General features: G+C 35.0%; 1 protein-coding gene across 4 annotated transcripts; it reads right to left on the reverse strand.

Annotated features, from left to right (window-relative positions):
* Window positions 1-2,324: 2,324 nt before the first annotated feature.
* On the reverse strand, window positions 2,325-25,430 carry LOC110018762 (protein FAR1-RELATED SEQUENCE 5-like). 4 transcript variants are annotated; one of them, XM_020716189.1, is made up of 4 exons: window positions 25,276-25,430; window positions 25,067-25,172; window positions 22,055-22,273; window positions 2,325-4,541 (listed from the first exon to the last, which is right to left on the reverse strand). In XM_020716189.1, the coding sequence occupies exon 4, from the start codon at window positions 4,499-4,501 to the stop codon at window positions 2,381-2,383; it is 2,121 nt and encodes a 706-aa protein (XP_020571848.1). In that variant the 5' UTR covers window positions 4,502-4,541; window positions 22,055-22,273; window positions 25,067-25,172; window positions 25,276-25,430; the 3' UTR covers window positions 2,325-2,380. The 4 variants fall into 4 exon arrangements, with proteins under 4 accessions (XP_020571848.1, XP_020571849.1, XP_020571851.1 ...); XM_020716190.1 differs by lacking the exon at window positions 22,055-22,273; XM_020716192.1 differs by lacking the exons at window positions 22,055-22,273; window positions 25,067-25,172.
* Between the last annotated feature and the right edge of the window lie 976 nt (window positions 25,431-26,406).

Raw genomic sequence — 26,406 nt, forward strand, 5'->3', positions numbered from 1 at the left:
CTTCTGGAGAATTTGTCCTGTAGCCTCGGGAAAAGCTCGTCGCCGGCGGCCTCGATAGAATCGTCGGCGCCCTAGTGCAATTCTCCACATTTTGGTCCTTTTTGCTCCAAATTCCCTCCTTTTTGCATATTTTTGCTCCATTGACCCTAATTCATCATTCCTGCAACAAAACATCAAAAAATCTTTCTTTAAAGTGCAATATCATTAAAAACAGTATAAAAAAGGTATGAAAATCTCAACATATTTTCTTTTGATCAGCTACTCGTGACTTAACTCGACTAAAACTCATTCATAAGCATCTGAATAGTTAATCAAATGAGCTTGAATACTTTCATAGGTACTTGATTATTACATGAAGCTTGAACAACTTATCGTTTCGTTGAGTATCATTTAGAGATCGTACAAGCTCATGATCAAGCTTAATTAAAGCTTAATTACCGCTAGATTACAATTTGTTCATGAACAATATCGTTTAAATGTTTATTTTTAAGCTCAATAAGCATTATTTTGATAAGACTTGGTTTATTTTTCCCAATAAACTACTCGTACAAAGTGCAAGTAAGGCTCGATTAAAGCTCAATTATGGCTCATTTATTTTGTGAAACGAGCTACTTGTTAATAAACTCGATAAACCCTCTATGAATCGAGCTCAAGCCAAGAACAAATGAGATACGAACTTGATCAACCTTGAGATGAGCACGAACAAAGTCTTAATAAACAAGCTCAAGCTCGAACAAGCCCCTACTTGGCTCAACTTAGTTCATTTGTAGCCCCAAACATGAGTGCCACTTACTAAAAATTTGATGGACAATTTTTTTTTAGAAACAAAAGAGATGAATTTTGGAGGATTACATCAATGACCGATTAGAAAAGAGTAAAACATTGGTCGAACACATGTTGAACCTCTCTAAGATGTTTACCATGATAAGAAAATTCTAACTTGAAACTCATTTAAGGCCAATAACTATCTTAGAAGCTCCATCCACTTGTCGAATTAACAATGTCCAGAAGTTAACAAGCAAGCTGGATGTTGGTTAGGCTTAGCAAGTTCATATCATGCATATGTTAGTGAAATAATATTCTATTCAATGTAATGAAGAATTTGCATGGACGCCCTAGCATGAAGTCTCATAAATACAAAATAGCTCCCATCCACTTCGCCCTGTTCACAAAAATCCTATCCGGGAGAAGCCTTACTAGTCAGCCTCTGAGTACATAACAAAATATTGTACTCCTTATACATGAAGGCAGGAGACAACAATCATCTTACTATGTAACCAATGTTCTAAATGAGTCGTAATAAAGATGCCTGTTCATAGACAAGTTGGTGCTCAACTAGTGAGTTCTACTCGTCATTGAAGACCACATTTTTTTCTCGGAAAAGGTGAGCCCAAAGGCAATACACACAATTCAGACCCACAGCTTTACGGTGGAATACTATATCCTCAACCACTATGCCATGAGCGAGTATGCATTTAAGACCATATTTTGATGCTCATCTTTTTCGTGAGGTGAAAAACCAGCTGATCTAACAGGTTTTTAAGATACTAGAATTATTTGACAAACTTATTAAATGTGTGTTCAAATAAAGTAACCAAGACATTAAATGTCTTCATGATTTCGACGAACTTGATGGTTGAGCTAACTTGAGAAGAAGATGAGCTTTAAGGCAGCCCGGTGCGATGCAAAGATGATTGGATTCTCTATAATGATGGAACGGCCCAGCTGACACCATCCTGACTAGCCCATAGGTATCATCACTACTGTAATCCATCAGATGTCAAACTCACAAACAAGTGCAAACAAAAAATGAAATAGTACTTGCCAAGCTGTGGCCTGTGATCAAAGTTTGTGCAAAAGAAACCCATCCTCCACGCTGACTCTTAACTGGATATCAACCAAATTGTCAGCAACTATAAAGCTTGAGAACCTCATTCCAATTAAAAATCTAGAAAAAGTTCGAAAATAGATCACAAGGCATGTTTCTGTGGGGAAAGTATGGCAATCTACACCATACAAAATGTAGATGGGGAGTTGGAAACACCATCGATTGAAGAATTAGCTGCCTTGCAAATTGATGCAAATTCACCCTAGCTAATGTGACAATTAATCACTCAGCCAGACAAACCCTCACTTAATAATCTAGCACGCCCTAATAAAATTTATTTGTCATGTGAGAACTCTTTAATCGTCCAATACACCAGCGATCAAATCTGGAACCAAAAGGACCATAATTATTAGCCAACTACACTAGCGATCAAATTTCAGACCCAAAAAACTTAAGCTCATCTTTTTTGGTCTATACTAACCTTAACGCTCTAATGTACCACCTGGGAAAAGAATCATATTAACTCAGGTAGAGAACATGAGATGAAATCCATCAAAACAAAAGATTGTTTGCTTCAACGGCATTCTGTTGCATATTATGTACAATAATGACATCTTCTAGTTGCTTGTCTGGGGGAGCATTCGAAAGTGTATTTTCAGTTTCTGCCATGCACCTATCGAGCCTCCGCTCAACCATTTCAAGGGCTTCCTTTGAGAAGGCACTTTTGACCACAACTGTAATGGCCTTGCGCACAACCTGACTGTAATGAAGATCTGAAACAGTTTGGTCTTCAGTGCTAAGCTGGGGGTCCGTTGCCACTCCATCCTTGGCATGCTTTGTCCACCTCTTTAGCAGGTATCGTGTTGGAAGGTGAAGAATGTTGTTGTAGTTAAGCACCTTCAGGGTATGCATGCAAAGAATTCCCATTGATTCAAACTTCTTGCAGCTGCACACAACCGAGACATTTGATGAATCGAACTCGACAAGACCAAAAGAACGTTTCTGAGGAATTGACACCCTGAAAGTGTAAATGTTTCTTTCTATTCCGACGGGTTCACAGAGACAAGCAAGCTGGCTTTTATACTCTTCTTCAAAATCCCTGTATATTGCTCTTGTGTAAGATTCTGCAGCTTCCACCAGTGTTGGTATATCAGCCAGCAGGGCTGATTTGCAAACCCTTGATTCATGATCTTCGCGAAATTCCTTCTCACGGAGCTGGTTCAATGCCCTCTGATACTGCACCATGAATTTCGATGGAGGCAACTTCCTATAGAACAGCATTTTGAAATTGTTGTCCATGGTTTCTCTCCATTCCTTGGTTGTCATGGTGGCACAGAATGAATTTTTGCAGTACACCAATGACCACTTTTCTCTAGCAGCATATAAATCTTCCAACCACGAATTGTTCATCAGATTGTGTTTGGATATCAGGTTTTCCCATGCTTTGCAGAAATCAACTTCAGAGCAGCCTTCAGATAAACAGTTCTCAAATTCTCTCTCAAAGCTGGGGTCACGACTGAAAATATGTGGAATGATTTTTGGAGCATTTTCAAGTATATGCCATATGCAAAACTGATGATACGTTTCAGGCATTGACATGCAAATTGCCTTTGACATTGCTGCACATTGGTCAGTCAGTATCGTTTTTGGCTGTTTTCCAGACATTGCTTCTAAAAAACTCTTGAATAACCAATAGAATGACTCGATGGTTTCATCCAAGAGCAGAGCAGCACCAAAAATAACTATTTGCTTGTGATGATTAATACCAATAAAAGGAGCAAAGGGAATGTCATAAATGCTCACCCGGTACGTGGTATCAAACAAAACTGAATCACCAAAACAACTATAATCAAATATGGATCGAGCATCAGTCCAAAAGAAATTGGTGGGCCGGTCCTTTTCATCGAGCTGCACTGCATAACAGAAAGTAGGATCCTCGGATTGCTTGGCTTTCAGGAAGTCCAAGATGAATTGAAGATCTCCCTTCTCAAGATCTCTGGTTCGATTACTTTGCAGCAAATGGTAACTCTGATTCTTGTAAGGAAACGTAGTAGTTTCGGCACAGCGAACGTTATCTACATGACTACCACATGTTTGGGCAGGTTTGATGCCAACATAGTCCGATTCACTAATGAAAGCACGATGGGGAGAAAACTTTGCTCTATGAGACCTCAACATGTGTATCTTATTTGAGCTTGCGAGTGGATGATTATGATCATCAATGAACTTGCTAATAGTCCATGCATTATCACGACTAACTTTTAATTCAATGCGAGCCAAGCAATTAGTTCTCTCAATTGCCCGTGGCTTTTTTGTTATGTGTGTGCGATGTTCCTGCCGTGTCCCCTCATTGCTGCACAAGTAGTGTCTATCCCGAATACTCCCATCCTTCCTTCGTGAAAGATGACCTTTTCGAACACTGAAACCTTTTCCTTTTGCATAAGAATTATAAAATTCATAAGCTTGTTCTTCAGAATTGAATATCATGCCAACCTTTGGCTCTGACTGTGAATTGTTGACTCCCTCCCGAGCAATAGATCCATCTGAGAGCTTCACTTCTTTAGTAACAAATATGTCAGAGCCACCATCAATTTCTCTGGAAGTTCCAGAAGCATTAGATAGAGCATTGCCTCCTGAAATGCTTTCCTTCATCGACAGTATTTCACTAGCCATTCCAGGAAGTAGCTTACAGCTTTCAGATATCTATCATTTCCTAACAATAATTTAATTGAAAACATTACTCTAAAACAAAACTGGGCATTTTATTTTACTTGAGATCCCATTAATGAAAAGAAATTAACTGATAGAACCTGTAAAACCATACAAGGACATGAATGTTAAAATAGAACCAAGATAAGAGTAAAAATAACATAATGGTGGACGGTAAAGTAGCACCCAATTAGGACAAAATGTAGCAACAGAAAATCGAGTTGCAACAGCAACAGCAAGTGAACCATTCACACATGCGGAGCAGAAAGATAAAATCAATGTAAACAGCATAAGAACGAAAAGGATAGACCAACAGTAACTAGTTGTTCAAAATAAAGATTTATATCATAATTAACAAGGAAATGCTCAAAATTATCAATGGTCAAATATAGGATTGATGGATTGGACTCATAACTGGGACAAGTTTAATGATTATAAGAATAATGATGAAAAAGAAATAGCACGATATGCAATATCATACATAATTTGTAAAACATAATTGCAGGAACTAGAGTTATTAATCGGAAAGAAAAAAAACATTATTATCTTAAAGGACTTCAAATAGGCATGCGTGCTGAAATTGAACATTATATGCTTCTGAAAGAAGCTAGAACCACGTTTTGAGGAATCGGCTGAAAAGGATCCAGAATGAGCTTTTGGATAGGTTTCAAAAGGTATCAGCATGACATGATGACCTTTTTATAGGTATTGACGGCTTCTCAGCCTTTCTGCCGTAACAGAAAAAACTTCTTATTTTTAAATAGAAAGAATATGATACATATTTATATACACTCATATCTCTATATATTATGAATATTTCTAACATATAAAAGATCGGATAAGTAAATTTCCTCTAATTAGGTTACCTAATATCAAACATCCTAATATACACCCATTACATTTAATGAATAATTTCTATAACATTCTCTCTCAAGCTGGAGCATAGATATTTATATATCCAGCTTGTTACAAATATAAGTGACTCTAGCTCCATTAAAGGTCATTGAGAAGATTTCCCCTAGTTGTCCCTTAGTTTTTACATGAGCCATAGAAATCAAATTTTGTTGAATTTTTTCATAAACAAAATGACAACCTATCTCAATGTTCTTAGTTCTTTCATGGATGAGAAAATGTTTGAAACAATATAAATTGCAGTTTGGTTATCACACCATAGTTTTGCTGGAACGGCCATCTTAAAACCCATTTTGGCCAGGAATTGGGAGACCCACGTCAATTCGCTCAAGATTTGTGCTATTGCTACATACTCAGATTCTACACAGGATCAACTGTTGGGGAAGACATGATCGAACTTATAGTGCTAAATACGCAATGTTAAGACGAGCCATTGTGAAGTTGTTTAATTTTTCCACTAACTTGTTATATCATTCAGGATCATTAAAAGACTCTCTATCCTTGATAAGTTGTCGATTGGGAAGCATCAAAATATTGCATAATTTGAACTCTAATTTCCCCATTTCCACTAACAAATCCAACAAATGCTTCCATTCAAATAAAATGATACACTTCTTGCTCCTTAAAACCTCAATCCCCAATAAGTACTTCAAGGAACAGACATCTTTAGTATTGAAATTGTAACGGAAAAATTTCCTCTTTTATACACACTCCCAACTCTCTATATTAAGAATAACTCTAATATAAAAAAAAAATCCTCTAATTAAGTCCAATATCAAGTTTCCTGATATACAAGGTTCAAATTTATTACTTTCCATAGCACTCCCCCTCAAACTGGAGCATAGATATTTATCACGCTCAACTTGTTACAAATATAAGTGACCCTCGTTCCATTAAAAGCATTTGTGAAGATATCCCTTAATTGTTCCCCAGTTTTCACATGAGCTATAAAAATTAGATTTTTTTGAATCTTTTCGCGAACAAAATGACAATCTATTTTAATATGTTTCGTTCATGAAAGACAATTTGAGTAAATATGAATTAAAGATTGGCTAACACACCATAGTTTTGTTATAACTGTCATCTTAAAACTCATTTTGGCCTAGAGTTAGGATAACCACTTCAATTCACTCGAAGCTTGCGTCATTGCTCCATACTCAGATTCAATACTAAACCGTAACACTACAAAGATGCAATACCAGACCAAATTATCACCAACAAAGATGCAATATCTAGTAATGGATCTTCAATCAATCTTGGAACTTGGAAAATCTGCACACTTAAACATTCAATATTTTTATGCCCATAATCTAGATAAAAAATACCTTGTCTGAGAGCTTTCTTGAGGTAACATAGTATTTGTTCTAAAGATGACCAATGATGGATTGTGGGGGAAGACCTAAACTGACTTGTAGTGCCGAGTACACAATGTCAGAACTACTTATTGTGTGGTAGCTAATTTTCTCACAAACTTCTTATATCTTTCAAGATCATTAAAAGGTTCCCATCTTTGGTAAATTGCTAATTAAGAAGCATTAAATTATTGCATGGTTTGACCCATAATTTCCCAGTTCGTGCTAAGAAATCCAACACATATTTTCGTTGAGATAGAAAGATACACTTCTTGCTCCTTGCTACCTCAATCCTGAAGAAGTACTTCTAGGAACCCAAATAATTAGTGTTGAACTGATTTTAAATTAATGATTTCAATGATAAAATTCATCGTTTTCAATAATAATAATATCATCAACATAAATCATCAATAGAATAATTCTCGAAGCTGATTTATCGTAGAATACAGTGTGAACACCTCTACTTGTATATACACTGGCTAAATTTTCTAAACCTTGCTCGAGGGCGTTGCTTCAATCCATATAAGGATTTTCGAAAACGACATACTTTCTAAGACTCCCTGAACAACAAACCTAAGAGGTTGCTCCATATATATTCTCTTCTAAAAGATCATGCAGAAAAGCATTCTCACATCCAACTGGGCAAGGGCCAATTATTCGTTGTGGCCAAGGATATGGTTAAGCGAACCAAAGTCATCTTAGCTACCAGAGAGAATGGGTCCAAACAGTCGATAACATAAGTTTGAGCACAGCCCTTAGCAATTAACCGAGCCTTAAGTCAAGCTATAGATCCATCAGAATGAAACTTAACTATAAAGACCCACTTATAGTCAATAGTCTTCTTGGCATAAGGTAGTTCAACTAGTTCCTAAGTTCAATTTACAATTAAGGCATTCATCTCATCAAGCATCGCTGCCTGCCACCCAGAATGGGAAAAAGTTTGTCGAACTGATCTTCGAACCTCAACAGATCAAGAGAAGCAACAAATGAGCAAAAAGTGGACAAAAATTGATTATAGTTAACACAAGAGAAATGGTATAAGAGCATTCTTGTCTACCTCTTCAAAGAGCAACAGGTAAATCAAGATCATTGGGAATAGAATCCACAAAGGAAGATGATATTGTTGTCAAACTAGGACCAGAGGAACCAGGTCTTATCGAGTAAATGTTTGTGATAGGTGGTATAGGCTAAGGTACTAGAGATAGAGCTAGAGTAGGATCTGAACTTATAATGTGATACATTAACAACTCATCAGAATCTTGTTAAGGATTTAGGCATCGATGAGTCACCAAAGAATGGGGTTTATTCGTGAAAGGTGACATTGGCAAAAAACATGTATTTGTTCCAAGAGAGGAAAAACATTGATATCTATTTTGCAGACGAGAATATCCTAAAAAGATACCTTAATGATTTAGAGTCCAGTTTAGAAATTTGTGGATGAGTATCACGAACAAAACAAGTACACCTAAATATGTGTGGTTCAATAGAAAAGAGAGTTAGTGGAAGAAAACTTGGTAGGGTGTTTGATTCTATAGAACAATAGAAAGCATATGATTAATCAAAAACATGCAATAGAAAATGCATCAACCGAAAACGGTTTAGGCGCATTCATTTGAAAACAAATGGCTCTAGCAGTCTCAAGAAGAAGTCTATTTATTTTCAGCTATTTCATTTTGGGATGGAGTATCGACACAGAATGACTGGTAAAAAATTTCATTTTACGTAATGTACGTCTAAAAGAGTGTAGAAAAATATTCATTATCATTATCACTTCTCAGAAACTTAACCGAAATATTGAATTATGTTAATTTCAGTACAAAAAGATTGAAAACGGCAATAACTCAATTCGATATTTCATAAAGCAGAGCCAACTCATACAGGAAAAATCAATCATAAAAATAACAAAATATTGAAATTCATTAGATAAAATAGGACAAGATCTTCAAACATCAGAATGAATCAACTCAATGGTATGACTTATTCATTAACTTTGAGAACAGAATACAATTGATGGTTTTTAGCGGATTGACACGACACACTCTAACGATGATAATTGTTGAAATTGAGAGAAAAACTTATTTAGCATTGATAGCGATGGATATCCTAATCTACAATCGATCTCAAAAACTAATAAGGTGCTAGAACTGGCTACGGATCAAGGTACTCCTTATCCACGACATATAGCCCCCATGATTCTTCATTATAAGATCTTGAAATAGACAATAGTCGGAAAAAAAAAATACAACAATTAAGAGCATATGTAATTTTGCTAACGTAAATAAGATTAAAAGCAAATTGAGGTAAACTGGGAACAGAAGTTATAGGCAATGTGAGTGTAATATTGATGGTGTTAGAACCAAAAACATTAGAGGTGGATCCATCTGCTAAAATAATGAAAAAAAGGAGCTTATAAAAGATTTAAAAGAGTTTTGGATTATCTACCATGTGATTTGTAGCACCATAATCAATGACCCATTATGTGAAAGAGGAAAAGAGACAAGAATCATTGTTACCTGACTCGACAACTGTAGTGATAGAAGGGAATTTTTTGGATGTTTCATGAAATTTAATGAACTTAGCATAGAGGGAGTCTGACTATGAGAGGCATCATTAGTAATTATCAAGTGAGTTGACTGTGATTTAGAATCCCTCTGATTTTTCTGACATGTTCTTTTTGTATGACCAGGTTCATGCAGTCACAGCACACTATCTTCAAACCTTGATTTCCAGAATTCGGAGTTCCACTTCTATAATTATCATGAGACTTAGGTTTACTGATGTCTGCATTCTTCTGACTAGCAAGAGCACTAAGTTTTTGTTTGAATTAAGCCTGAGAACTCAAAATTGTACACAGTACTCTAGTATAGGCTTCCCAAAACTAATAAATCCAGAGTCAAATAAGATCTGTGATTTGACTGTTTCATACTGAGTGTTGAGGCTAGCTAGAAAACTCATAATAGTCATTGTTCGCTTTGAGTCTGTTAAATTCAAACATCGGTACTAAAGGGCATATGATTAAGTGTTAAGTGATTAATCATATTGTTCGGCTCAATAGAACTTTTTGCATAAAATAAAGATTTAAGAAAAAATCTCCCTCAGAAAACACAAATGTCAATTCCTCAATTGCATATTTAAAAGTCACAATGAGTGATATGACCAGATTTATCTGGTTTAATGGAGTTATGTATTTGTATCAAAAAATGGGCATCAACCCTCGTTCATTCAAAATAATTGGAATTCGTCTCAGCTGGGGGATTATCAATGCGGTGACACTTTTAAAAGATACTTCTTAGGTAACCTTACAATTTTATTTCAGTAAAAACAATTGATATAATTTAACTTTTCATCATTAATCTTAGCCGCTAATGAAACCAAACCTATCAGACTATGTTTTTGTTCACCAACCAAAAGTGATCTTTTGGTGTTGAAGGACGAGTCGAAGTACCGATGAAAACACTATGAGATAAATAACTTGACAAAAAACAATTGAATCGACTAAGCCAAAGAAGCCAAACCAAGCAGTCGAAAGTAGAAGCCGACAAAATTGAGCTAAGCAAATGACTCAAATCGAAGCAAACAAAGAGACCAAAGAAGATTAGGGCTTCGCTAATGTCCTGATCCCGTCAAAGTCGGATGAAGACACAAATGATGAAGAGTGATGCAGATGACAAAACGGATGCAGAAGATGAAAAGCAATGTAGATGACACCGTCGGTGTAGAGCGATGGAAACAACGAAGTGGAAGAAGACGAGGATGGCGCCTTTGGGTGATGACGCAAATGTAGACGACACCGTCGATGCATAACTATGAAGAATATGTAGAATGAAGACACATATGACACCTCTTGGTGATGACATCGAGTCTAAAAATCCTTACGACCCAAACATCTTCGAGAAACTATAAAGACGAGAATTATTCGATGTGGCTCTAATACCATGTACCAAGAAAACTTCCTCTTTTTTATTCCCAATTGAAAACATATAATACATATTTATAAACACTCTCAACTCTTTAGATTTAAAATAACTCTAATATAGAAAAGAACCTCTAAGTAGGTCGCCTAATATCAAGTTTCCTAATATACAAGCTTCCTAATATACAAGGTTCATATTTATTACTTTCCATAAAGAAAATATTTTTGGAGAGATGATTTCAATGATAAGATTCCTTGCATATCACTTCCAATAATAATAATGTCATCAACATACACCACCAACAAAATGATCCCAGAAACAGATTATTTGTAGAATAGTGTTATCACTTTCACTTTTCAGCATCCAAAACTCTTCTATTGCTTGACTAAATCTTCCAAAACATGCTCAGAGCCTTTGCTTCAATCTATATAGTGACTTCCGAAGGCAACATACTTTCGCAGTCTCCCCCTCATGACCAATAAACCAAAGTGATTGCTCCATGTATATCTCTTTTAAAATATCATCATGCATAATGGCATTCTTCCCATTAAGCTGGTGCAAGGGTCAATTATTAATCGCAGCCAAGGACAGAAAGAAGTAAATCAAAGTCAACTTAGCTACCGGAGAGAACGTGTCCAAGTAGCCAATCCCACAAATTTGAGCGTAGCTCTTAGCAATCAACCGAGCTTTGAGACTAGATACAGATCCATCAGAATGAATATTAAGTACAAAAATCATTTACGGCCAATAGCCTTCTTGTTAGAGGGAATTCAATTAGTTCTCAAGTTCCATTTTCAATTAAAGCATTCACTTCATCAAACATCGCTTCCTGCCACCCATACTAGGATAAATCTTGTTGAACAAATCTCGGGACCTTAACAAAGTCAAGATAAGCAATAAGCGAGCAAGAAGTGGACAACAACTGATCATATTTACCACGAGAGAAAATGGGATAGACGCATTGATGCTTACCTCTTCAAAGAGCAATAAGTAACTCACTAAGAGATGGATCTACTGAATAAGATATCTGTGTCGAACTAAAATGATTAAGATCAACGAAACGAGATCTTCTTGAGTATACATTGGTGATAGGTGATCTACGCTAAGGTACTAGTGGTTAAAGTAAAGTTGAATTGATGATGTGATACATTAAAGGCTCATTAGAATCTTGTGAGAATTTAGGTAGAGATAGTCACCAACTAATGGGCATTGTTCATGAAAGATGACATCAGTAGAAATCATGTACCTATTTAACAGAGGGGAAAACACGGATACCCTTTTTGCAAATAGGAATATCTTAAAAAGACACCTTAATGACGTAGGGTCCGGTTTAGAAATTTGTGGACAAGTGTCACAAACAAAACAAGTGCACCCAAATATATGTGGTTCAATGGGAAAGAGAGAGTTGGTTGGAAATAGAATTTGATAGGGTATCCGGCTTTGTAAAATAATAGAAAGCATCAAATTGATCAAAATATATGCAGTAGAGCTAATTTTTTCTTTTAGCTACTCCATTTTTTGGATAGAGTATCGACACACGAGTGCTAGTGAAAACATTCGTTTTGTGTCATGTATGTCTAGGTGCAGATAAATATTCTTTGGGATTGTAACTTTTTAAAATCTTAATAAAACAATAAATTGAGTTTTAATTTAAGCACAAAATGATTGAAAATGTGACAGTAACTCAAAATGGGATTTCATAATTTAGAGTCGAGTCATATGAGAGAAATCATTCACAAAAGTGACAAAATATCAACATCCTTAAATAAAACAAAACAAAGTCCTCATACATCTGAATGAACCTACTCAAAACTATGATTAACTCTTTCATCAATTGTGAGAACATAGATAAATGGTGTTTAGCAAATGGACCTTGGCCCATAGTCCGACGATAATAATTATTGAAACTGAGGTATTACTTTTTTAAGATTATAGTGATGGATGTCCTAATCGACAATGGACCTCAAACAGAGATAAGACACTGGAACAGACAATTGCCAAATCGATAATGAATCTCAAATGGAGATAAGGACAAGAAGAGGATATTGGTCGAGGTAGTTTGTTATCCAAAATGGATAATACACCAGAATGAATCAATTCAAAACAAAGTTCACATACATCAGAAGAACCAACTCAAAATTATGATTAATTCTTTTATCAATTCTGAGAACAAAAGATAAATGATGGTTTTTAGCAAATTGACCCTTATTTACAATCCAACTAATACATCAGAATGAACCAATTCAAAACAAGGTCCACATACATCAGAAAGAAACAACTCAAAACTATGATTAATTCTTTTATCTATTCTGACGATAAAAGATAAATGATGGTTTTTAGCAAAGTAGCCTGACTCACAATCCAAAGATGATAATTGTTGAAACTAATGTATTACCTTTTTAAATTATAGTGATAGATGCCCTAATCGACAATGAACATCAAGCGGAGATAAGGCACTGGAACAGGGTATGGGTCAAATAGTTTGTTATACAAAATGTATACCCCCCCCCCCCCCCGCTTCCCTCAAATAATTTTCTTCGTCGTAAAATCCTGAAAATGGCAATGATACAAAAGTTAAGAGTTTGTGTTATCCTATTAGCATAGATAAGATTAAAAAAGAATTGAGATAAACTAAGAAAAGAAGTCAAATATAGTGTAGGTGTAACATTACCAGTACAAAATATATTAGAGGTGGATTCATCCGGTAAGGTGACGGAAGAAGGATTTATAAAAGGTGAAAAAGAATTTTGGATTAATTGTTAGGTGATATGCGACACCAAAATCAATGACCCATTATGTGAAAGAGAAAAAAAAACAACTATCATTGTTACCTAACTCAACAATTTCCTAAAATTAGATGAATTCAGCATATTCATCTACAAAAATCGAGAGTCTGACTTTTGGGAGGCCTCATTAGCAGTTACTATGTGAGCTGACAGTGATCTAAAGCTCTTTTGATTCTTAATGGGCGGCTTGGGACATGTTTCTTTCATATGACCAGGTTCATGACAGTAGTAACAAACTACCTCGAGCCTTAATTTCCAAAATTTAGAGTTTCACTTCACTAAATGTCTTGAGATTGAGGTTTACTAATGTATGTACTTTTCTCGAAGCAAGAGCGCTAGATTGTTGTATAGATGAAACTTAAGAGCTTGAAATAGTATGCAGCACTCTAATATAAGCTTCCTTCAGAGTAGTAACTTCAGGGTCAAATAGCATTTGTGATATGACACCTTCATACTGAGAGTAGAGGTCAGCTGAAAAACGCAAAATAGTCATTCGTTCTCTTTGAGCCTATTGAATCCAGACATCGGTACCGAAAAGCAATAATGCATTCAATTCTTCATAAACAAATTTAAAGTGCATATGATATGCGTTAAGTGATTAATCTTGTTGTTCAACATGATAGAACTCTTTTTATACATCAAAGATTAGAGAAATATTTCTCCTAGAAAACACAAATGACAATTCCTCCATATCTTTAACAGTGTCACATTGAGTAATATAGTCAGATTTATCAGGTACGGCAGAGTTCCGTATTTGTATCAACAGTCTGGAAGCAACTCTCAACCAATCGGAATAATTTGAATCAGTCTCAGTTGGGGCATTATCAGTGAGATGACTCTCCTAAAAAATACTTCTTAAGTAAAGTCTCATAGTTTTATTCCGATAAAAATAATATTTAACTTTACATCAGTAATTTAGCCATTGAAGAGACTAAGCTTGTCACAACATGTTTATGTTCATCAACCATAACTATCACCAAATAATCAAAGGCACTGAATCAACTAATTTTGGCATCTGTCCATAAGTCGAAACGCTTTAGCGACAAATTATACTAACAAACACCAAAGAAACCATTGGCGATCTCGAAGAAGAAGGTAGCTTCGTAGTAGAGGTTAGAGCAGCAGAAGAAGGGGCAAAGTCCTAGAACCCCTAACTCACGAACGAAGAAGGCAACAAGGATAACAACACCAATCACAAAGAGCAAAACGACACAAGATAAGAATGACACCAAAGAAGAACCCTACTGTCGACACCAAAGAGGGATGGCGCCGCAAGAGACAAACCACTCGCGTTGGACGACCGCACTCAACTACGGGACGATACCGAGATGACGAAATACGAGCAATCCAAACATGTGATTTAGACCACGCAGACGCAACGACAGAGACAATGCTCTGTTCCAAACAAGTGATTTTAACCACACAAACAACGCCTGTGAACAATTCCAACTATAGAGAAGACGCTTTGATACCATGTGACGGGAAAACTTATTATTTTACAATTGAAAAAATATGATACATTGTTATATATATTCATATCTCTATATATTAGGAATATTTCTAATATATAAAAGATCTTATAATTAGAACTCTAACTAGGTTGTCTAATATCAATCTTCATAATATATACACTTCATAAATTCAGAACTCTTTCAACTAGAGAAAACTAAAATCAATCCCCAAGACGACCAGTATGAATAAGATCTCACTATTTACGAGATACCTGATAAGAGCAAACTACCTGACCAAAAAAACTCATCAACATAAGAAAAAAGAAAACAAAAGCATTATAATCAGATTAATTATCATTTCGCATATAATATGTTTAATTTGTTCATTTATATTTCAACTACTATATAATATTGATAATTTTTAAAATAAACTAAAAAAAAATGCATTGCTTGCCAATAATTCTTTGGAGTAGCTACCAAACAAAATTAGGGTTAAGAAAATGGACGCAGAATAAATGAGACATATTGTTAAGAATAACTGTCTTCAATCTATAAAACTCCCCTCATATATTAAAACATCATAGCCTTGACAATGTATCTATATAAACTAAATGATTTTTTAACAAATATAAATTCGAGAGTCGTCTTAAATGTAATTTCATCGGTAGAAGAAATATATTCAAGACCAATGAATCTATAACAACTTGAACCTTTTTATCAATGTGTCTCAAAGAGGCAGCTAATAAATGTCTTTTTGAACCTTTGACAAGTTTAATTTCATATTTGAACTATCATTTACAAATGTAACTTTCTCAACTTCTTCGTTATGATGGACAAGAAATGAAATAACTACAAGTAATTTTCTTGATTATCTTATTCGGATGATTTGTCACGATCACATAATAACAATCATTGACTTATAAAAAACAAAAAACAATCAGCAATTATACTCAACAAAATGAATTATTCATTTTTATTCCTCCCATCCTTATCAGCTACATTAGTAGAAATATGCTCTTATTAAAGTTTTATTAAGTCCTTATATTTTATCTCATCGTATTATGAATACTATTATGTTCTTCAATATGTATGAGAAAATTTTCTTTTTAATTTACAACTCTGAAATTCTTCGCCAATGAATGAGTCTCCACCACTTTGACTAATCATAATTTACTCTTATGAATAAGTAGCAATATAAACAAAATTTAAAATCTTTTTACATGTTATAATGTAACAATTTTTAATTAAACAAATATATGATAATGCCAACTGTAGAAAATAAAATAATGGAAGTAACCCTCAAGAATTTTCACTCTTCTTTGTACAAAAGTGGGGATATATATACATCTCCGATAAGCATTACAAAAAAGGATGAAAACCAAAACAAGGGAGGAAAATAAAAAGGGGTCGATGATCCTTTAGGAAAGCACACAGATTACAATATGAGGGTCATAGTAAGATAAATCTAATGATATAGTGCCTTAATTTGTGTGCATTAATTCTTTGTTATCCGAAGGCCATAAAAAAATAGATACAACGGCACAAAGTCTTGATTCGTTTGCCTTGAGTTTTTATTATAATTGGAGTAGAGAGTCAACACTCACCCACAAATTGGATAGTAGAGATCTGCCATTACATTTTGGCGATTCCTCGCTTCTCATAGACGGTTTTAGGTTAAGGCAATAGCAAGAGGGTGTGATTCTCGAAGGAGCTAAGAGCTTAGAGAGATGCCCGAGAAATTAAATTTGAATCATACAGCCAAGAGTCAGGACTTGGAAGAAGTGCTTTGAGGGAGATAGAGGCAGGTTCGGCACTCAATCGTGAGGTCATGAGCAAGTGAAATCCGGCATGGGACTCAATGTGAAGAAAAGAGTCGAAGAGAGAGAGAGACAAAGATCGTGTACAACAATGCCGGTGTGGTAAACTTAGGGGTGAAATAATAAAGATGTTTTGCTTAGAGTTTTGCACAAGTGTATTTATTATGAGGGAGGTTTCTAACTTGATAGCTTGAACAAGTAAAAATAAAAATCAATTTGGACAATTTCCCACCTGATAATCTATATGTAAAAAGAATCAAACACCATCAACGGCTTCAATTAACAATCTGATATACTTTTTTATTGCTGTCATCATCCTAAGCCACATCATAGCAATAATTTATTCTTAAGACCTCATTAAATCCTCACATTTTTATCTCACTTTATCGTAAGTACTATTACGTTCTACAAAATAAGTTAAAAAATTTCTTTTCTCCAATTTTTAAATTATTCACAAATAAATGAATCTTCGTCACCTTGATTTATCATAATTAGCTCTTGAGGCTTAAAGAGATAATAATAGAGATAAAAGGCAACATTTTTTTGCATGCTATACTACAACCATTTTGAATAATTTTCAAAACAATTCAAATTAAACCTCCGTAGAATACTACCAATCATTTTTTTATTAAAAATTATAATTTTTTACTTGACAGAGTCCCTCATTAACTATGCTTTCCGTAATATATATCTATCATTACATCGCAGCTCCAAATCAAAAGTTGAAGTCCAAGTTTAGCTAGAAGATCATCCATGTCAATCTTTACCAGTTCTTTCCAATTCAAAAAGTTCTTTCCTCTTCAAATACCAATCCATTTCCTAAATGTTAAACTCTTATGGCAATGTCATTCGCCGCCATAAACCACAAATTCATATCAATCAAACTCATTTTACTAATCCATTATTAAGATTACGCTTAAAGCAATAATAACCAATTCGAACATACCATAAACAAGAAAAAAAATCTTAATCACATGTCCATAAATAATTAAAGGAACATACTAAAAGATGATATGAACTAAGAACGGAGAAAATTGCAATGCTACCATCACATAATAAAAACATATGGCGAGTTAACATTAGAAAATAAAAGAAATTGAACAAACCATATATGAAAGCTCCTCTGGCTAGCTCCTATGGTTATTTCTCGCATATCTGCTATCAAAGATTTTAGGTTGGGATAGTAGCAAGAGCAAGAACCTCAAGAGCGACGGGCTTGGAGAGGTGCCCAAGGGACTAGAATTCTTCATTCAGCTGGTAATTGGTACTTGATGAAGGTGCTCAGAGAGGGGCAAAGGCTGCCATGTAATTGTGTGTGAGGTGAAATCTTGACATGGGATTCAGCGTGAAGAAGATAATAGGAAAGAGAAACATGGAGACCATTTGTGCCCATGTCAGTGCGGGTGTTAGGACAAGAAATGGATCGATGGGCAATACTACAAAAGAAAGTGTATGATGCATCAGAATGAGAAATGATTTGGGCCTAATGGTAACCTCAGAGATGAAATAGAAGAGACAATTTTTCTTATAGTTTTGGGGAAGTGCGTCAAATAAAAGGGGAAAATTACTAAAAAATTAAGATAATTACGCCCTAGCCAGAAAATCAAGCCGTAACTTACAAAGACAAGATTCTAACATCTCTCTCTAATGATAACCATGTTAACAACAAATCTTTGGCAAAGTGCACTTTGCTATCAAATGTCCTTAATTCTCAAAGCAGCCTATGTAAAGCTCAAATCTCCACAAAATTAAAAAAAAAATCTATAAAATTATGAGCTTAAAAAATAAATAAATAAAATATAATACTTCAAACAAAAAAAGTAACCATCTATCCACAGCCCGAGCACCAGCTTGTAAAAGGTGAAAATTTTAAGATGGTCTAAGCTCACAAAGAGCCAATATCCTATCAAACATATCTCTGAGATTATTTTGAAAGATCACATACTGGTAAGGACATAATAAGTTTCCTCTAACCAGTGATTTATTCAAATGACATCATTAAATTACATCATGACCAAGGCCCTATAACCTGATAATTTGCTGTAAAATAGTACAATTAAGTTTGGCGATGAACAAAAGTTCCCAATGGCTTAGCCTATGAGTTCATTGAATTGTAAATCATAAGGTGCACATCATAGAGTATAAAGCTCTTTGTTAATTAGAGTTGATCTAAAATTAGCCCATTAGGCTAACAACCAAAACAGATCAACAAGATTCACTTAAATAAGCGCCATATGATTTTTGACAAAGATCATTCACTTATGTTGGGTCAACTAAATTTCCTATCTAAGTACATCAAAATGCACAAAAATCTAGGACAACAAAATTAAATGAATTTGATCTAGCTCCTCACCATTAGCTCTCAATTGAGAGTGTTATATTTTCTGGTACCCCAAGTCAAATCACAGTTCTTATAAACGAAATATTTAGTTTATGAATGCCATTAATTGAAAGCTATCTCCCCTAACATAAAAAAATAATTAATCATATAAATGTTTGAGCATATGAGAAAACTCAAACTATATCAAAAAATCCTAAAAAAGTAAAAAATAAAATCTTTAGACAATAACATACATAATATCTAATAAGTCTTCTAAAAACTTGATTTGGAATCATGCTCTAGTAAAGAGCCAAACAAGAATTTTCAGGTCCCACTGTCGCATATCATTTAGTACTTGAATGTTCAACGCCAAATAAAATGCTCACTCGAGTAAGAATGAAATTAAAATTTTGGATAAGAAAACAAAATGAGAAACTATATCAAAGAAAAACTCAGAAGACCATTGATCCTTGATTCTACCTCCCACATAAAATTATTCATCAATGTGAACATAAATTTCTAATAGTAGGACTTATTTGGATAAATTTCAATAATTAAGAAACCAATTTGTGCACATTAAATATTTGGAGACTAAATTGGACAAGCTTTGGGCAATGTCACATAAAATCGAATATGAATCTTCGAAAAATATCATTAGAGCCTTTTATTGTTCAGGAATGAACACGGTAATCACTAGAATAAAAAAATGAAATTAGGAACTCCGATAGGAAAAAAAAATGAGACAATATTGAAAAAAATTTCAAAAGAATCATATATTTTTAGATGCTAACTTCCACAAAACTTTCATCGCCTCCCTCCAAAATGACATAATCATTTCGATTAGAATGTTATTAAAAAATATAAATGTGATAAAAAAATTACTCAAATTACCAAAATTGTCAAAGCAATCCGCATTGAAACTTTCACAAGTGACTCAAACTTGAAACCAAAACTAAATTTAAAAACCTAACCCAAACACTTAAGCAGACTTATACAAGATAAAAACTAACATATTATGGTCTAACAAGTCTATTATCACTCTCAGGAAAAAAAAATGCTTAAGATTTGACCATCACAATGGAATGAAACATAAGCACACTCAAATATAAACAAATTACAGCCGCTAGATACGTGAAGTAATCGATTAATAACACAATAGTCATCCATGCTCATTGCCCAAAGAATCAGAACTCTAGAAATACTTGTCTAAGTGCATATGGCTAACGCGGGACCTCCCGTGATCACATGCCCCACGATCATAGGAATGGATTGGGATGGGCTCCGTCCCGTGATTTTCCCGCACTGTGAGATTTTTCCCACCTATCAATCTGTTGTTAGGGCGTGGGCACATATTTATTATTAGTCTGCTGAAATTAGAGTTATTTTTGTTTGAGAACTATTTATATGTTATTATTTTCTGGTATGGGCACTTTTATTATGTTTTTGTGTATTTGGATATCGTATTATATGATTTAAGCACTAAAAATTATTGTATCATCTTCCTTTTTATAGTAGTGTTTTTGTTCCTTGTTTAAAAAAAGTTGTGTATCTCCCTCGCAATCATGCCTCGTAGGAGCATCATTTCGCGGTTCTCCCCGCTATTTTCAGTTCGAACAACAGCCAAACGTTTTATATTCTCTTTCAAACACCGTTGACCTTGCATATCCTCATCTCCTTGCTACTCCACAACATCTCCCAGTTAGATTCACTTCCTAAGAACCTAGGAATCCTAGAGTATTATTATTTGATATAGTCCAACAAACCCAAATTTTTAGGGATTTATTTTTCTTACTCCTCAACTTAAAACCCACATAACCTAAACATTTCACTAACTTAATATCTTAATCATCCCTACCTCAATTCTTAGCAATAAATTAAAGCTTCAAAAGCCAAGATAATAAATCCACCAAAAAAAATAAAAGAAAATTATTCTCATATCATCCACTTAACCCGATACCAACCCCTTATTGTCAATCAAATCGTAAGTGGGAGAAAAAGAATACCATGTCACCGAGAAGAAACATGCAAAGAGGTGCCCAGTAGACTACAATGGAAGACATGTACAAGGAAATCCTCTAATTGCAACAAAGGCTTGTCGCCTTTAAGAAAAAATGACAGGGGGAGGCCATCTATAGCCAAAATGGTGACTCACCAGATCAAAAAGATGAAGTGAATCCCTTCAACCAACAAACTTTCAGTGATGAAGAATAAATACTCTAATGATTTACCATTCAATATCATAAGAGGGACAAGAATTTTGGAGTGAAGATTGAATTGTTGGGTTTTTGTGAATATTTGGATCATGATGAATTCATTGAGTGGCTCCAAACACATATTTGATGAATCTCAAGTTATAATCTTTTGATAACTGAATTCATCATCAAGGAATAAATCAGGTTCTTTTGCCCAATTCATTGTTAAGTATATATTTGTTGAAAGCCCCTCAAATTATGACTGGTGATAATTATGTTCATCACAGAGAAGACGACATCAACGTCTTCACAATCTTAGAAGAAATGAACAAGCAAGCAATGATGCTAAAGAAGAATTACTAATAGGAAACCAATGGGAGGACACGTGAATCACTAATTCTACCACTTAAAGTAGCAACAATATGCATACACGAGAACCCTCGAAATGAACTTCAAGGGATTACATATTCCCAAAAATATACCTAAATTGGGACCTTAAAAAAGCAATAAAAATAGGCAATCCTTGAGGCTTCATCTCTCAAGCCATAGTCTGAGAAGATTCATTTAACAAATTATTTCAATCATAAGGTAAGTGTCTCATCCTCATAAATTCAGCATATCAGATGTACCTACTCTCCACAAAATCATCGTGGTTGCATGAACATTCAAATGTCTCCATACAAAGAATAATATTCAGTAACACTTATAGAAGATACATCAATACAAGCCATGTGAACATATAAACGCTTTAAAACTACATTTTTCCCACTTACATTTATGAGGAATATCTCTGTATCCTGCCGTCGTAAGGGTTTCGATAGAATCTTCTTGCCTCACCGCTTCAATTGTTGGAGATTTGTTAGAGAGAGGCATCTACCTTCTCACCGCACACCACCTAAAGCAAGCAAATTGACTGCCATGGGATCTAGATCTCTGTGTCGCCAAGCAAATGTCAGCAAAATAAGTTGAATGGAGTCAGAAGCAACCTGTCCCTGCCGAATGCCACGAGAAGTCTAGAACCAACAAGAATCCGCCTCTCAAATACAAAAAACCTCTAACAATTGTACTACTATGGTAGGTGTACAATCTTTTCAGAAATATAATCCTTCAAGTGGTAAAATTGTGTGGCTACTACTTAGCAAATTTCACACCCTGTAGGACAGTTTCAAAAAAATGACATCACAAAATAGTACAAGTGCCAAGGAACCTTCGTCCAAAAGAGGGAGGGGATGATACCGAGGCAACATACAAGAACGTCCATGCATCCAAGTGTCTTGCACTCATAAACCATCCCACACATACCAAACAGTGCCTCTCCTCGCCTTCCCCTAGTTCACAGTGGGCATCTCAGGAGAAGAACCAGTCTCCATGAGCATAGATCTTGACACTAACAAAGTTTATGCAAATTTAAAACCAACAAGCTTCCTCTACCAACATCGCCAAAACAGCCTCCACAACTAAAACTTCAAACTCTACATGCTAATTACATGATATCACTCCGAGGAAAAACAAAAAACATTTGTTCGATGCCTCCTTTTAAAGAGGAAAGTTATTATAACAATGCTTTAGTAAGCAAGCTTCACATTGATCATGCCACTAGGCACAATGAAACACAAATTGTACTCAAATAATGGTCCAATGCCTCCCTCAAAACAAATCTATTAAGTGCCTCCTATCACAAAAGTTTCAGCAACTCAACAACAAAAAGCACTCCAAGAGATTTGCTCCACCTAGCGTTCTAAACATGGGCCTATATACCTACTCCTGACATGCCCAAAGTCCACAACTTGATAGAATTTCATTTAACCATAAATTAAATCGCAAACTTGTGAATGGCAGGTACATGTTTAATCAACCTTTTCGCACATAATAATTACAAGGAAAACCCTTTTCGCACACAAATAAGGTAAGTTCATTCTCAAAAATTTCCTCACATTCAACCAGATGGTATCATGCATAAACCTTTCCTCATAAATGTAAGACCGTAAAACAGCAAACAAAGTAAAAATAATGGCAACACATGATATTTTATCTTTAAAAGCAAAATCAATAAATTTAAAAAAATAATAGAAGGAATTCACTCCTCGTGCAACTCTATGCTTACATATTTATTTTATTAACTTAAATTTTCTCTAAAGACACTCTCACTGAGAATCTCACCGCAAGTACTCCAAGCAGTCAAGACCAAAAAATAATCACGTGAAACATCCTAATTCATACTTGAACAGTTGTCAGATGCCATCAACGATGGAGAATATCTCATCAACTCAAAGGATGAACTTGCACACGTGTAACTGAAGCGGCACATTGGCTCGCCTCTTCAACCCTATTCGGATTAAGGTCTAGGATTGAAATTTTCAATAAGCATTCAAACGTGTGTATCCAAGGCTCTGCATCGCACACACTCCTTGTTCAATATACCCAAGTCGCATCCTGCTAAAATAGTAAGGGTCTTTGATACATCAATTTAAACATTGTCTCAAGGTCATTCAACCTACCATCATGATTATGCGCGGAACCCATCCTTTAGCATTATCACCTTTTCGTAAAGCCTACTTTGCATCTCAACATTCAAACCTTTTCACCTGAATCCAATTGGCGCTTGGACCATTCGTCCATGTCTCTTGGACATCCAAAAGACGCTTCTCCAAATATCGCACCTCTTCATGCATGTGAATCATATCAACCCCTCTGTGGAACCATCCTATTGAACAAATCAAGGTCCCAAACCTACCCAACTCGTCCCACCCAATCCCTTTTAGATCCATTACTAACTCGGTCAAGCTATGGGTTGAAGCGTTCTCGAAGGATACATCAGGCATGAGTAACGTCATCGATAATTCTAATAAGGATAGTGCACCTCACAGGGAGATCAATCCAATGGCCAGTTCCAATCATCCTATTTTTCATGAGGCTAACCTTCCGAGATGGTAACATCTTTCGGTGCAACAGGTGACACCTCCGCAAAGAGAACTAAGTCAAGTCCCACTGCAGTGACAGTTATATGGGATTCTCTCTAGTACAAATAGGCTATTGTGAGCCACTGCAAGGCATCCCCAAGATCCCTGATTGTGATGCGGCAATCTCAAAAAATGATGCATGTGATATAAAAGGTCTGCAGCCAATTTGCCTTTGCATTTTGCAGACAAATAGATAGAGATCAATTTTAGTCCTTTAAAAAGGCAATCCTTCTCCCTGTATTTTTGTTTTAAACGAATTTCTTTATAAAGATTTACAAGCGCAAAATCCATACAACTCATCTCTGTGATTCTATCTTACGCGTCAGAACTTCTTGTAAGCCAAGCTTCACAATTTCTCCTTACAATTAAATCATCCATCCATTGCTGCAGTACTCAAAACGAGGACAGCCCAATAATGTATAGAGGCCCGCATAAAACAAGTTGATTTGAACCATACAAGATCAAAATCTAGGAATACCGAATAAATACCATAAGCTACCCGTGTACTAATTCTCAAGTTTGTTGAAATGCTCTAAGATGTCAACATCACAACCAACCACGAAAAGAAAAGATCCCATATGATCAAAACTGTCCATTAAAAACAACTACGATGTAAACAATTGATGAAATAGCCAAATATACGTTTTCCATGAGAGGACGCCGCTCTAGCGATTGATAGAATTAACGTCCTTAAAACGCGGTAAATCCAGGTTTTATTGCAGTTATCACAGAAGAAGCAAATAATGAAGCCCTTTCAGAATTCTCTAACGCCTCCTGCAAGATATCCACTTCAAACTTTACGATAGAAGATTCCACGAGATTTACTTGTTGGGCTCTGAAACGAGCGTCATCAAAGTAATCCAATGACCCTGACGAACTCATGTACCCGGCATCACAACTGCTGTAAACCCCGCCTCACACGACCTCCTGACTGTGTAAGAAACCAATATAAAGCCAAGCGATAACATAGAATAATTCGATGAAAAGAAAAAAATAACAGGAGAAAGGAGGGAGGCGAGGTGACGGCTAAATACCGACAACAGAAACAATTCCCACGGGCAGCTTGCTCGTCGCCGGTGAAAGTTTCCCCCGCTTATACTCTGAAGGGACCAAGCGAGAAGAAAAGACTGGAGGAGAGAATTTGTGTACGGAGGGTACTCGGTTATCTCCTTACCCTTCTAACTTTCTAACTTACATGTATCTCGGAATCACGGTTCTATTTGATATATTTGTAATGTTTGAGTTTTTAAATTTATAAAACCTAACTTCATGATTCAAAATTCATAAAATTAAATGATCAAGATCTTTGAATTTATGATTTTCACATACCCAGATATATGTATATGTATTCATGATCACAAAATTTAATTTGAAGAAATAAAATTTGTCTCTCTAATCCTTATTTCTTTTTGTACTTTCCAATAGAGAGAAAATATATATTACTTCTTCTAAGGAGAGAGAGAACATTTCTCTTATAAGAGAAAATATAAGTCTTTTGGGAAGAGACACGACTTTTCTCTTAATTATTCATTATTAACCATCATTCATCTTGATGATTATTGACCAATAGGATTTATCATAATTTAATTAATTAATTAAAGCAAAAAAATACGATGTCTTTTGGGAAAAGACATGGCTCTTCATTTAGGATAATTGAATTAATTAATTAAAATGAATGGATGTGGTGTCTATTGGAAAGAGATATGATCCTCTTCTTTTTAGTTAATGAATTACTATTAAAATAAATGACAGTGGGCCACATAAATGAAAAACTAACATTCTCCCACTTGGCCCACGTAATACTTAATAGTGCATAACATACTGCATAAAAATGTAAGATAAAATCCTTCTTTATATTGGTCAAATCTTAAATTATCAATAAGTATCAAATTAAATGAATTAAGGTGGTTGTGTATCAATTTATCAACACAGTTCATTCCATGTATCACAATATCAATTGCATATTTAACATAATGAGAAATAACTTTATGGTCTCATAATGACTATTAAAAAACATATTGTTAAACATCGCACAACATAAAGTGCACACTAGCGATAAAAACAAGATACATAAATATCAGAAACAATAATAACTGAGCTCAAAGTCTCAAATATAAAGAGCATTAAACATAAAAATTAATAAAGGGTTTTAGTAATGTCTATTC

The sequence above is a fragment of the Phalaenopsis equestris genome, unplaced genomic scaffold (genome assembly GCF_001263595.1).
Source record: "Phalaenopsis equestris unplaced genomic scaffold, ASM126359v1 Scaffold000036, whole genome shotgun sequence".
In the NCBI taxonomy this organism is placed as follows: Eukaryota; Viridiplantae; Streptophyta; class Magnoliopsida; order Asparagales; family Orchidaceae; genus Phalaenopsis; species Phalaenopsis equestris.